General features: G+C 33.9%; 1 protein-coding gene and 1 non-coding gene across 3 annotated transcripts; both read left to right on the top strand.

Annotated features, from left to right (window-relative positions):
• The first annotated feature begins 307 nt into the window (after positions 1 to 307).
• On the top strand, positions 308 to 381 carry TRNAT-AGU. The gene has a single exon. It is a non-coding gene; the product is annotated as a tRNA-Thr (tRNA).
• Positions 382 to 1,137: 756 nt separating this feature from the next.
• On the top strand, positions 1,138 to 14,488 carry LOC18047242 (guanosine-3',5'-bis(diphosphate) 3'-pyrophosphohydrolase). 2 transcript variants are annotated; one of them, XM_006443111.2, is made up of 18 exons: positions 1,138 to 1,471; positions 1,866 to 1,924; positions 2,022 to 2,153; positions 2,777 to 2,917; positions 4,367 to 4,423; positions 5,522 to 5,616; positions 5,782 to 5,914; positions 7,104 to 7,277; positions 7,833 to 8,023; positions 8,191 to 8,257; positions 9,459 to 9,592; positions 9,909 to 9,975; positions 10,526 to 10,588; positions 10,678 to 10,922; positions 11,005 to 11,134; positions 12,924 to 13,016; positions 13,503 to 13,688; positions 13,888 to 14,488. In XM_006443111.2, the coding sequence occupies exons 1-18, from the start codon at positions 1,222 to 1,224 to the stop codon at positions 14,179 to 14,181; spliced, it is 2,511 nt and encodes an 836-aa protein (XP_006443174.1). In that variant the 5' UTR covers positions 1,138 to 1,221; the 3' UTR covers positions 14,182 to 14,488. The 2 variants fall into 2 exon arrangements, with proteins under 2 accessions (XP_006443174.1, XP_024045730.1); XM_024189962.1 differs by lacking the exon at positions 1,866 to 1,924 and having other exon boundaries at positions 1,412 to 1,471; positions 1,925 to 2,153.
• The last annotated feature ends 35 nt before the right edge of the window (positions 14,489 to 14,523 follow it).

Below are 14,523 nucleotides of genomic sequence, written 5' to 3'. Positions count from 1 at the left end.
TCCTCCTATACTTGCTTCAAAACCAATTTGTTCAAATATTGGGCTCTTGGGGATCCCTTATCCCTTGAATAAAAAGTCAACAATACCTTAAGGCTTAATCTGTGGAGCTCAGGTTCACGATTAAAACATGACATAATCGTGCTTCTTTGTCGTCAAAAAGGTGAAAAAGATCCATTTGTTTGATAGAAAGGTGGATTGTATAAAAAAAGTTCGAATATATTTTTAAGTGCGCAGCTTGAATGTTGGTGAAAAAATGCATTAGCCGACAGCTATTTTTAGTGCTATTTGAAAGTCACCTTCCATGGCAGCTCTCGTAGCTCAGTTGGTTAGAGCACCCGTTTAGTAAGCGGGAGGTCTTGAGTTCGACTCTCAACGAGAGCAATCAATTTTCAGGAAATGAAAAATTTTGGAAAAATGTCTTTTTAAAGGAGAAAGGTCACCGTTGCACTCAGTCGTTGGATCCTACTGGATCCATTCATCCACGTGGATGTAATGGTGATACCGTATCACCGTTGTACCGTAGCCGGATCCCTTTAAAATGGTTAATTAATGACTCAAAATTTTTAAAAAAATTTAAGGTGACAAATTTTTTTTATTAATTATATTACAGTTATAAAATATATTATAAATGAATTGAAAGATGCAAACATTTATATAAGATGCAAACATTTATATATCTTCAGAAAAATAAACTCAAAAATCCCAACTCCTAAAATGGAGAAAATATACTACCAAATTACACGGAAATACATTTTTACTTCAATTTGATGCTAACTACAGTCACTTGAGTTCATAGAAATGGTGAAACGTAAACATCTTATAAATTATTGAAATGTATTTAGAAGAATATATTTATATTAGTTCAATTTTAATGCAGATGGTATATATTTTTATTATAAAAATTAAAACAGAATCCGGAAAACTTTATCCTAAACCTGTAAACATCACTAATTCCCTACAAAACATGAGGGATCTATTAATACAATAGATAAAATTGCACTCTTCTTTAGAATAAAAAAATGAACAGGGACCAAAGTGATAAAAATAGCCCACTAAAATTTTCCCCACCATACGCTGTCAAGTCAGAAAGTGAGAGGCAGCGGGAAGCATTAGTTGTGATTTTTTTAATGATTTTTTTTTTTTTTTCAAATTGATAACTAACAATAAGTGAATAACATCCCCAAATTCAAATGATTCAAGTCCAACGAATCAAAATCAACTATGCTAGGCTTAGCTCAAAAAAACTCTCCATTTCCGATATTCTTCTGCAAATTTCGCCGTAACCGACCGAAATTCAGTTGCCTTTTAGACCACGCCAACGTTATTGCCGCCGCGGCCGCTGCCGGAAAAGCCCATGGCGCCGTCACCTCAGCCATCACGCATGTCGCTGTCACCGCCGTCGCCATTGCTTCTGGTGCTTGTCTTTCTACTAAGGTTGATTTCCTGTGGCCTAAACTCGAGGAGCAACCCGGTATTTTACATTTTATCCTTCTCTTTCTTTTCATCTTTGTTCAATTTAGTCCAACTATTAACCGTAGTGAAACTTTTTGCTCCTATTCATAATTAATCATTTGAATTTAGACTGGTTTTAGTTATATCATCTTCTAATAATAGTGGTTCAGCTGAGGCTTAGAAGATAAGCTGACTCTAAGGTGATTTTGTGGTTGATTGATGAAAAATCTTTATTACTTTTACTCTTTACTAGAATTATTATATACCAAACATTGTGAAATTGAATTTCACAGTGGTTTTAAGCCACATTACCTCAGTACCAAAAAATCGGCTAAGTTTAACTTATGATGCATTTTTTCGGTTAATGTTTACATAATTTTCCATTAACCTTTTTTATCCTGAGAGCGTTGCAGGTACTTTTATAGTGGATGGAGTCGACGTAACTGGGTATCCCATATTTAATGATGAACAGGTTTAAAATCTGTGACTATACTGGCATCATGACTTGACACTTGCCTGCGTTTTGTCGTCATCTTCTGCCACTAAACCAGTTCCATCTGTCAAGGCAGGTGCAAAAGGCTATTGCATTTGCTAAAAGAGCTCACCATGGCCAGTTTCGCAAAACAGGAGATCCATATTTAACACATTGTATCCATACAGGAAGAATCTTAGCCATGCTGATTCCGTCAAGTGGCAAACGAGTATGCAATTCCGTTACTAGCTATTTTGTTTAAATTTTCCTCAGTTCTTGTGTTCTGTCATTTTATTTTAAATCACGGGTGGATCTATTTGATAATGCGCTTTAAACAATAAAATAAAGAGTAGTTTTGGCTATTTAACCTTATTAGAAAGTTAAAAAAGAGCTGCTTAGAGAAGCCTTAAATTTGAGCTTCTCCCAGTGGGCGTAAAAATGCATTTTTGACTCTTCATAAATTTTTTCTCCACTTGTAAACAATTGAGACCAAAAAAAAAAAAAAATCGAAAGAATTTTTAACAATTAAAAAAAAAAAAAAAAGAGTTTGTTTAGCCAATGGAGAGGCCAATTCAGACAAGCATTGATTGTGATATCATCTTATAGGAAATGAAATGGGAGTTGGGTTCATTGGAGTTGTTTAATAAGAAGTTAATTTTTTTTTTACAATAGAACTTTTATCATGTTAAGTAATAATTAGCTGATATGAGACTCTTGCATCCTATGATAAAAGATAAGAGACTGAAACTATGTAAAAGAATTTCTATTTCATTGAAGTGTCTGCAGCAGAAAACTTCCCTTGCTCAAAGTCACAATGAGTTAAACCTTGCTAAGACGTAAAATCTGCTGCAGGCTGTTGACACAGTCGTTGCTGGTATTCTACATGACGTTGTTGATGATGCATGTGAAAGTTTGGGCAGTATAGAAGAAGAGTTTGGTGATGAAGTAGCAAAATTGGTTGCTGGAGTTTCCAGATTAAGTTACATAAATCAGGTATTTTAAACTTGTTATTTCACTAAGCTTATCATTTCCCTCTTTCTTAATAAAATTTATCATCCTTTATACCCTATTGGGTCTGTCCTCTTTCTACAGCGGGGCCTTGGATTCAGTGTTGCATAATGGATGGTAGTGACAGTGGGACTGGTTGGAGGGTAGGAATGCCATAGATTGTGGTGCTAATCTTTGTTGATATAAAAAAAATTAGACAGTCCAGAAACACTATGTAAAATGATATCTCTGGCATTGAAACTCTTTAAAAATTATTTTTAAGTCTGATATGAAATTACGGCTTCAAAAGAAGTTTTCCTTATATTGATTAATTGATATGGGAAGCTTTGCTAACTCCAAACCTTTCACTTTCTCTAAGTTAATCAAGGTTATCTATTTATATCATCATCATCAACATCAACATCATCATTGTCACTATTATTGTTATTTTTTTGTCCATTTTTAGTTTCATCTTGTAAACATATCACATTTTCTTCTCTTTGAGAAGAAAAATAAATCTGCTGGATTTTCATGGATCATATCATGGCTTTCATTTTGAGTAAGTTTGATTTAATTTTGAAAGAAGAAATTCTTTATTAGATGGAGTTTGAATCACTCTTGTGAAATGGATCTCTTGATTTGAATCACTCTTATGAAAGGGAGTTCTCTTGATCTTACTGGCTTGCTGTTTTCATTAGAATTTAATATATTTTGGGAAAGAGGCTATGGATGCTAGAGATTTCCATTGGTTTTTGGTTGAAAGTCAAATTGTAAATTGGTGGTACTTTTAAAAAAGGGAAGGAAAAAAAAACACACACACACACACACATAATGCGATGCCCTATTATAAGATAAACAACCACCAAAATCTAGTCCTTTGCCATTTAAAACCATAAATCCTAATCTACTAGCAAACTAACTAAATTGCAAATTAATCTTTTTAATTTATTAGCCTGTCCCAAACTTAAAGATCTTAAAACTGCCTTATCTACCAGCCAGTATGTCCTGCAGTATTGCTGTATGCTTTTTCCACCAGCTTGCTTGTGTTGCACTTATTTTCTGGAATATTTGGTGGCTTTTGCCTAATCTATTGTGTCTACCCTTTTCTCATTTATGTTTTCTCTTGTACATTTCCATGTGCTCTGAAGTTTTCTTCTTGCACCTCTTGTTCAGTTCATTTACTTATCAGAAGAATTTATTGTCATATTGTAGGATAGAGAAAAGACAAAGTTCATACATCTTAAAGTGGAAAGTTTACTAAATTAGTTTAAATCCGTTTTGCTCATTAGGTCATCATTTATTTATTATTTTTGTAGTATAATAATGTTATTATTTCTGTGCAATCAAGATGAAATTTTCTCGTCTCTATGCCTTGATTTAAACCGAGTCAAATTTTATCCTTTTCTTTTCTCTGGTTTTCTCCTTTTGTCACTTAACCAAGCAGCTATTTTGCAGCTACTTAGGAGACATCGGAGGATAAATGTAAACCAGGGTACCCTTGGTCATGAAGAGGTATGAAACTGGACTACTGAAACATGATAACTATCAACTCACCCCCTAAATTTAGAAATTATAGATTTGATCTATAATCTTGAGTCAGAAATGTCAGTTTGGTTTGTTTTCCTGAGTATGATAATCTAGTTATATTTTCTACATAATTTATCAGAAGTTGTAACCTAACGTCGGGTGTAGTCAACTTGTAGAAATTAATAAATTACTTAATTGCTTTTCATGCTGTTTGCAACATTTAGTTAATCAGACTTCCACAAACCAATTTTTATTGTACTCAAGTATGCTGGTTGAGAAATTTTTTCTTCAATTAAAAGGAAAATTGAAGAGAATAGAGGTGTTTTATTCGTTTATTTATTTCTTTGTGGGAAATTATCCCACAACCACCTCAAGAATGTCGTAACTACAAGTAGCCACCATAAGTTTCTGATAATATCTTTGCACCACCTCAAGTTTTACCTTCTTGACTATATCCATGGGCAGAATATTCTTTTATCCTATATTCCTTGACGGTGGCTAATGGAGTTAATGGAAAAGGGGTTGATTGTATAAAATTAAAACTTAAGGTGGTGCAAAGATGATATCAAAAACTCGTGGTGTACTTTCACTTTCAATATTCTTGAGGTGGTTGGAGGATAATTTTTCCTTTAAAAAAAAATGGGGGAATTTATCACATAGGTCCTTGAGTTCTCACATTTTGTTAAATATGGATAGAATTTGTGGCATTTTACTGTGTAAGACATGGCCGTTAATTTGCATTTGTTAATTTTGATAGCGTGTACCTATTCTTCACTGAACTCAAGTTATGAATTCCTAATTTTCCCCACTTGAATGTGAAAATTAATGTATAAAAATAACAATAGAGACCTTTTAATAGAAATGAGATAAACCATGCCTTCTATAATAAAACATGGAAATTCAAGGTATTTCATATAATTATTTGTATAATCTTTTGTTTCTTAGCCGAAAATTCAAGGAGCAATATGATAAAACCAATTTTTAGAAGTATAACTTGAGGAGTTTTGTTGGTCTAAAAAGATAAAATTAATTCAAGTCGCTGTGCTACTTTCTAGTCTCATACTTTTGTTGTGCATCTCGAAGGCAAATGACTTACGAGTTATGCTCTTGGGCATGGTTGATGATCCACGTGTGGTGCTTATCAAGCTTGCAGACCGTCTTCACAATATGAGAACCATGTACCAACTCTTCACTTTGAGTATTACTTTATGCCTATTAAAAAGTGATTCCATTCTCAGAAACTTTGTACTTCTCTGTTAATGTTTTTATGACATTTTGAATCCCGGTCTTTTAGAGGCTTAAAGAATTTGTCAATAATTTTAGATTATGGTATTTGAGTTCAGTTATGCTCTGCCACCAGCAAAGGCTCGAGCTGTAGCACAGGAGACGCTGCTTATTTGGTGCTCACTTGCTTCCAGATTGGGTTTGTGGGCACTGAAAGCTGAATTAGAAGATCTTTGCTTTGCTGTTCTTCAGGTTTGCTCATAATCTTTTAGTGCTTAGTCATTTCATTTATGTAGAGAGAAACATGCTTTGCATGACTTAAGTAATAATGTAATGGAGTAACCATTTGCATCTTAGTTTCAAACGTGTATAAGAAAAAGGGACGGATCATAGTTAGCAATTCTGGTTTGTTGTTGAAATTTGTGTATCGCTAGTCTTTTAGTGTCTTCCTCTTTATGCATCATGTTATTTAAGCAGTCGTTAATGTTGACTTTTAAAATCAATAAATAATCATTTTAAGAAGTAGTTAAATGTTTGGTAAATTTTTTATTTTAAAAGTACTGTTGAGTTTTAAAATCAATGAATGTTCATTTGGTGATTCTCATTGTTAAATGATGTGACTTTACATGATAATTTAAAAGAGCATAATGTCGAACTAAATTGCTTCAATACACACACATGCACCCATCCATAAATGCATACATAATTTACAAATATACTTATGCATGCCTATGTATAATTATATTTTCATTAATATATTAGTATTGAAGTTGAACGTGAACAATTTTTTGTCCTTATATAATTGATTAATCTATGCAGATAGTGTTGAGTCTATATGATTTTTCCTTTATTATATTTTTGATAGAAAACAATAACTGTATATATTAATAGAAAGAAACGAGATTAGAAAAGCCAGACCAAATTGTTAAAAACTATAGAAAGAACTTTTGAAAGTATTCCTGTATAGATTTGAACAGGCCCCATGATAGCTCTATTTATTTGTATCTCGGACAAGTTCAAAACTTTCCAAAAAAACTTGATTCTGGAGGAATTTGGCATTAGTACCAGCATTAAACACCAGCAGCAACATTTTTGGAATTATAAGTTAAGGAAAAAAAAATTATTGCCAAAATTATATTTTGAAAAAGCAACTCTTTTCTCATTCTTTAAAATCTGCTAAAGAATTGGGTGACTTTTCCAATAGTAGACGAAATAGTTTTACCAAGCACCTACAATGACTTTTAACTGCTCAAACTTTTGACCATCTCAGTAGCCACTCAAACCAGCCATAAGGGATTTTGATCAATGAGTTGGCTATTGTTTTCTTACTGACGTTTTAGGCTAAAAGTCGTCTTTCTATTTACTTGTTGCAGACTGTACTACTTCTTCTTAACCTATACTAATTGTATCTTATTTTCTATGGCAATGCCCTAATCTTTAGCCTCAAATTTTCCGGAAGATGCGAGCTGATCTAGCATCCATGTGGAGCCCTAGAAACAGAGTAGGCTATTCAAGAAGAATAACTACAATAGTTAGCTCACCACCCTTGGATGAAAGAACTGCTTCTGATGATGAAAGTTTTACAACATTTGATGAGCATGTTTTAAGTATGAAGGTATGCATATTATTCAGAAAAATTGTTTATATATATTTTTTATTTCCTTAAATATTGGATAACATTCCACATTAAATGATTAATCTCTTGTGAGTATGATGCAATGATTCTGATTCCAATAATATCTTTGAAACTGTTTGGTTTGCATGCATAGTTATATATCACATTTTTCTATTTTTTAAATCGCATTTGTATTTATTTATTATTAATTTTTTTTTTTTTAACAGCAAGCTTCATTCTCTTACTGTTTATAATCATGCAATTTGAAAAAAATGAAGTAATGAACAGGCAAACTCTAGGTACCGGAAGGTGATCACAATGCTTCAGAACCTGAACTTTAGCAGTATTAGAATAGATTTGAAGCAACAATCTAAAATGGCTGTTATGGGATGAATTCTTGTTTCAACCTAGATATAATGATCAGTGGTCAGTAGGCAGATTGGCAGCAGCTTGGGAGAGTGATTGTAGCTTGCTGAAAGAAATGGAATAGTTTTCGGTGGTAGGTGGATCATAGGGCTGTTGATTAAGTCATTTATCCAATAATTCTGTCTGCAGGATCTTTTGGAAGCTGTTGTGCCTTTTGATATCTTATCAGATCGCAGAAAACGGACTAAATTTCTTCATGATCTTGCTAAAAGTTCAGAGGCTCAAAAAAAAGCCAAGGTTGTGCAGGATGCTGGAATCGCTTTGACATCGCTGGTAGCCTGTGAAGAAGCACTTGAGAAGGAGTTACTTATATCAACTTCGTATGGGTTGCTTCTCCCATTAGTTTTGCTGCTTGTAAATCAGAAGAAAATAACTTTTAATCCATAATTCAATTTCCATTTTAAAATGCATACAATGGAGCAACCACTATCACTTTCACAGTACATAATGACTCTCTCCTCGCTCACTTTCTGTTTTGTGATTGCAGTTACATTCCAGGAATGGAGGTTACTTTATCCAGCCGACTAAAAAGCTTGTACAGTATCTTCAGCAAGGTATTAATGAAGTTTATGGCTTTGTTATCCAAATGACATTTAGGATATTTGGGCCTTAATTTTTCCATGCTTAACCTTTTACAATTTAAATCTTGAAAAGAATTATGTCCATAGGTGTATTTTCCTTTTACTGCAAGGTCACAGAATGTTCTAAATAGGCATTGCTCATTATATGGAGAAACATAACATTATGTCATATCCTATGTAGAAGTGGACGGTAGTATTAACATCTTGTTTTTTCCTGGCAAATTTATTATAACTGGAGAATGAAGTCTGTCTTATCACTATTATTATGCCAAAGGCACCATAGCTCTGTGATTCTATTGCATAGGATAATAAATTATTAAACTTGGATTTAGGAACTTTGCTGTATGAGTGTGATACCTTCCACATTTAGTTTTTCATTCTCATATGAACTCCTGAAAGAGCTTTCAATGTCCAAAAGTCTCTTTCTTGTCCTAATGTTGGGGTAACGAAAACTTTGTTTACACCTATGAATTTAATTAAACACCTTGCAACCAATTGATCAAACTCATCCAAGCTGTCAAACACATTCCAAGATCTTGTTTGAATGGTTCAAATAGAGAATATGGTGGTACACAAGCAACAGGAAAATAAAATCAACACAAAAAAAATCAACCACAACATAAAACGAGCAATTACTTAGTTCACCAACTTGGCTACGTCCTTGGAGATCATCAATTTCACTCGATAAAAATATTCAGTGATACGAGGATTTACCCTTAATAATTGCTTCCTCACACTCTAGCTCTTAATTTTTCAACCTCACTAACTCTCAGTGTTTTAGGGATTCTGTCTTTTTGCTCTCTCATTTCCCTCTATCAAAATTTTGTCTTTCCTGCCGACCATAAAACAGAAATTAAAAAACTGTTCCTTTAGTTTATTTAAGTTAAATATTTAGCCCTTATATAGTATAGCCTTTAGTGAAATATTGATCTCCTATTGCATTAATTTGAAGGACCACAAGTATGAAGTAAAAGAGAAAAAATAGTTGGGAAGCAATTTATCTTAATGACTAAAGTAGACCTTGTTGGATTTTATCTTACTTGGCTTTTTGATCTCCTATGTGCCTTAGTTCGCTAGTTAAGCAATATATGCTACACTAATTTTATTCCATCATTAATTTTTATTTTGAAAACTATCAAGTATAATATTTGTGTTTTATCTTCTTTTCATGCAGATGAGACGAAAAGACGTAGGTATCCATAAAGTATATGATGCTCGTGCATTGAGGGTAGTGGTTGGAGACAAGAATGGAACTCTACATGGACCTGCAATTCAGTGCTGCTACAGCCTTCTTGATATTGTCCATAGGTACATCATTGTGTTCCTTTTATTTAATTATTGTTGGATATGTTCAATTCGTGTCTTCAGGAACATTGATGTGAGCTTTTTTTGACAAATAAAATTATTTTGAAATATTTTAGATCATAGCTACAGTAGTTTTATAGACTCAGAAAATGCATCTGGTTTCCCTGATTTTTGCTTTTGTTGATACGCTGGATTTTATCAGTGATCATACATTTTAAGCAACTAGTTCAAAGTAGCATGGTGATGCATTATTACATAAATTTGCTGTCTTTGTACTTCCTAAAACTACACCAACTCTGACAATCTTTCCTTTTTGCAGGCTCTGGATCCCTATTGATGGTGAATTTGATGATTACATTGTTAATCCGAAGCCTAGTGGGTATCAGGTTATGTTTCACTACAAAAACTTCTGCCGTGAAGATACATTATGAAAGAATAAAAGAAATTACTAAGATGTGGCGCCTTGCATACAACCATTCTGAGTTGCATTATAAAGATATAATTCTAGCCTAAAGAAACAGAAAGCAAGTTACCATTAGATTTTTATAGTTCAAAGAGAATCTTGAGGAAAAAGTTGAAGTTGCAGCTAATCATTTGGTTGTAGCTATGTTAGATTATTTTGATAGCCTACAATTAAGCTGAGATACAGTTTTCTGGACAACTGCTTACCAGTGTCAGTTATTTTCATTGGAAAGTTCTGATCAGTGGCTGAGACTTGAGAAATTGTATATACAATCTTGTGAGGGAAGTAGTCACATAATTTACATTAAAGAAGATTGTCCTCTTGATATATCAGTGTTTTTGCTTATCACTTACAGTTTAATTTGTTTTATATCAAAAGGGTTTCTGATTTTGTTCATTGATATAATTTGATTTGTGTTCCAAACATTTATCTTGAGTTGGAGTTGAAACCTGCGTTTTGTTAAATATTTGCAGTCTCTGCATACTGCTGTACAAGGACCTGACGGTTCAGCTTTGGAGGTTCAGATAAGAACACAGGTATTTTATGTGGTTCCAATGCTTTTTTTTTTTTTTGGAGACGATAGTTCCAATCCTTTATGATGTCAAAATTGTGCTCTATTTTCCAGAAAATGCATGAATATGCTGAACACGGGCTCGCGGCACACTGGCTTTATAAAGAAACTGGAAACAAGTTGCAGTCCATTAGCAGTATGGATGAATCTGATATAGAAGCATCTTCCTCTCTGTCCAAAGATACGGATGACCATAATCCCTTGGATACTGATTTGTTTCAGAAGTATAGTTCTCTGAAAATGGGCCATCCAGTTATTAGGGTTGAAGGAAGTAACTTACTTGCTGCTGTTATAATTAGGTTTGTCATATATTTGTAATGTATTTATTATTCTTCATAGCATAGTCACTTACCAACCTTTGCATGCATGTTGTGTTTTCAGAGTAGAAAAGGGTGGAAGAGAATTACTTGTTGCTGTGAGCTTTGGACTTGCAGCTTCTGAAGTGGTGGCTGACAGAAGACCTTCTTTCCAGATAAAGTGCTGGGAAGCTTATGCAAGATTATACAAAAAGGTTGAGTTCCTTCTCTTCATATCTTGATTACTTTGTCTAATCACCTAATGAGCATTATGAGTTTGAGGATTCTATTTATGGTTACCACATGACATCGATTAGACAAAATGAAAATGGTTAGTAATAAGAAATTTGAATGATTTGGGAATTGGTTAGCTCCCACATTAGGATGTAGTGGTGGACTGGTGGTAATAAAAGTTGCAGGAAGTGAATATATAGTAAGAGGCTCAACAGAAAGAAATAATCGGTCTTTTGATGAAACCTATGTTCCAAATGCTATTACCCATTTGGGACATTGACTGGTGATGCCATGGTGAAGCAAGCGAGGAGAAACTAGATACAGAATTTAGGTCTGTAGAAGTTCAAAAATCCTTGTTAAGAAAAAAATAAATAAATTACAATTTTAAATTTCTACTTATGGTTGGTGTTCATGTAATCAGAAGCAACATGATTTTTAATGCTGCTATAGTGAGAATATTTGTTTAGGGTTTGTTCATGTAATTGGCAGCGTTAAAAATCCTTTGGATCTTTCCACTAATGTTAACTAACAAACTGCTGGGACTCTATGTTCAACTGTTTCTAAAAGATATTCTTTTTGCTTCCACATAAAGAGCGAAATTGGTTGTGAAAACTGAAAATAGATGCTCAAGATTTCTTATTACCATACATCATCTTTTGGGCTCTTAAGAGAATAAACCACAATTTTTATCTTTGGCATTTGTTCCTTGTGTTATAAGAAGAAGTTTAGAGGGAATGCTGTTTAGAAAATAACAATACTCATGCTTATTTTGGAAAAAAAAAAAATGAATTTTAGATTGATTTGTCTGGAAGGATTTGGAAAAAAATAATCATAAATATTATGGAAGAGACCCAAAATTAGTGTCAGTTTACAAAAACAACCGCCTTAGGCCCTTACTATTTTTCTTACTTTAGTAGCCTAAAAAGAGCATTTTGGACAATGATGCACCTAAGTAGACAGTGTTAATTGACACTTTCTACTGCAATCGATAGAGGACATCTATCACGGTTGACACTGTCTCCTTAATAGAGCTGTGCAAGACTCTTTCAATCAGCACCATCGATCGCGATAGACTGTGATAGACAAACATTCTCAATTGCAATGGATAGGCACGGCAGCATGCCAACTTACTTAAGGGCATTATTGTCCAAAATGCCCATTTTTGGCTGCTGAAGTCAGAAAAATGAAAAGTGGTATACTTTTGTCACTTAGTCCTAATTTTGGGCCATTTCCATAAATTCCGCAAAATAATATCAGAAAATTTCAGTTTGACTTAATGCTTTCCGGTGAATTTCTTCGGTGTGAAGCCTAAAATGATTTACCTGTAATGCTGAACTGCCAAAATTGCTATTTTGTTGCTGAGTGGCTGAATGATGTCTTGAGAAACAGCAAGGTGGGGTGAAAAATGGAAAAATAATACGTTAAGATCTTTCTACTTGCCATTTCTGTTTTTTAACCATCTTATATGGGGATCTTAGATGCAGGATATTCTCTTAGGGTTGCATAGATCCTTGTCTAATCTGTATCATCTCAACAGATGTTGAAAACATCTAATTGAGTGCCTTCAACTGCAGAGTTGTGATTAATTTGTTGAAGCAATACCATAAGAATTGGAAAGAATGATATGTAGGATTAATTGAATTATTTTCAAACTGTTAATTTACCTGAAGTCTTCATTTTAGTGGTATTGACAATCATATAATAATTTTGTCTATGTAGCAAGTCATCATTCAACTTATCTCGTTTTCTGTTGCCAACTTGACTTTTCAGGCATCAGATGAGTGGTGGTGTCAACCTGGACATGGGGATTGGTGTACTTGCCTAGAGAAGTATACTCTTTGTCGAGATGGCATGTACCACAAAGTATGTTTAATATTCACTTATTGAGCGAGCATAATCATGAACTTCAGATTTTGGTAACATAAACAGTCTGGAAAGGAATAATAAGAGGACAAATGAATAGAGAAAAGAAACAGAAAGAATAGTTGCCATGTCATTCGTACTGAATGAAGCATAAAACCATATATATATATATATATATGGTAGTTTTTTGGTCCAGAATTTTAAAGTGCGGGAAAGTCCGGGAGCTTTAAAACCTCAGGGTTTTAAAGTTTTCCCAGCCTTTCCCGCACTTTAAAATTCTGGATTGAAAATTTTCTATATATAGATATATATAATAATCATTCTCTAAAGAAATCTTCTTTTGGCATATAGACTGAACACTTGGGTTCACAATTGTTATCAAATTTTGTCTGATTTCTATTATCATTTTGTACAGCAAATAATGTTGTTCTAAATATTTAATGGGCTAAGTTAGAATATTTTATGTTTGAACTTCTCTTTATGCAGCAAGACCAGTTTGGGCGCTTACTACCAACCTTCATCCAGATCACTCATTTAACCGAAGAAGAAGAATCTGAATATTGGGCTGTTGTCTCTGCTGTCTTCGAGGGGAAACCAGTTGATTCTGTTGTATCCAGGCGAAGCTCGGACTCTGTTGCTCCAACTTCCATGGAAGCTAGTATCAACAATAAGGTTTGTTGCAACATTCTTACCACCTGAGACTTCATGTTCGTAGTAGATCTTTTAATGCAGAATTGCATGTGTTTTTCTGTTAATGTTAGCGTTCTGGTTCTTTGTTGCAGACAGACAGGCCCAGAAACAAGTTTTTGTGAATTAAATGTGAAATACTAATATCCACTGCAAATGACTAATGTCTACGTGTTAACTTTAGGTTCGTCTATTGAGGACAATGCTTCGGTGGGAAGAGCAACTACGCTCTGAAGCTAGTCTCAGACAATCAAAGCTCGGTGGAAAGGCTAATGGCAATCCTGATTCTGTGGTCCCTGGTGAGGTGGTGATTGTGTGTTGGCCAAATGGTGAAATAATGAGGTTGAGGTCTGGCAGCACTGCAGCAGATGCAGCTATGAAAGTAGGACTTGAGGGAAAGCTGGTTTTGGTCAACGGTCAGTTGGTGTTACCCAACACTGAGCTCAAAGATGGTGATATAGTTGAAGTTAGAGTGTAAGTAAATAAAAACTAAGAAGCGTAGGCAGCAGGTATATATATATATATGCAACTAAATTGCCATTCTGACGGAGTATGGTAGCTCAGTAGCTCTAGCTCTAGCTCTAGCTCTGAATATTTGAGGGCATATTGAAGCATGAAGGGCGAGCCCTACTTCAAGATTATATATGTAAATTGATTCTGTTTAGTTCTTTATGTGTAAATATAGACAATTTTACTGCAGCAGAAAGTAGTATTGTTATTGAGACTTGAACTTTTAAGAAAAAGATATATAGATTTATGGATGGAATCAAATATGCAGTATACACATACAAAGGTATTCAGTAATTGGGAAAAAATCAAT

Source organism: Citrus clementina, unplaced genomic scaffold (assembly GCF_000493195.1).
Source record: "Citrus clementina cultivar Clemenules unplaced genomic scaffold, Citrus_clementina_v1.0 scaffold_3, whole genome shotgun sequence".
Lineage (NCBI taxonomy): Eukaryota > Viridiplantae > Streptophyta > Magnoliopsida > Sapindales > Rutaceae > Citrus > Citrus x clementina.
The sequence above is the reverse complement of the archived record's forward strand: the minus strand, read 5'-3'. Positions and strand labels throughout refer to the sequence as shown.

Excerpts from the sequence above, each read along its gene's own strand:
- LOC18047242 (XM_006443111.2), top strand. The coding sequence starts at position 1,222 with ATGCTAGGCTTAGCTCAAAAAAACTCTCCATTTCCGATATTCTTCTGC. Across the intron at positions 2,918-4,366 it reads GATTAAGTTACATAAATCAG|CTACTTAGGAGACATCGGAG; the intron begins GTATTTTAAACT and ends GCTATTTTGCAG. Across the intron at positions 8,024-8,190 it reads GAGTTACTTATATCAACTTC|TTACATTCCAGGAATGGAGG; the intron begins GTATGGGTTGCT and ends TTGTGATTGCAG.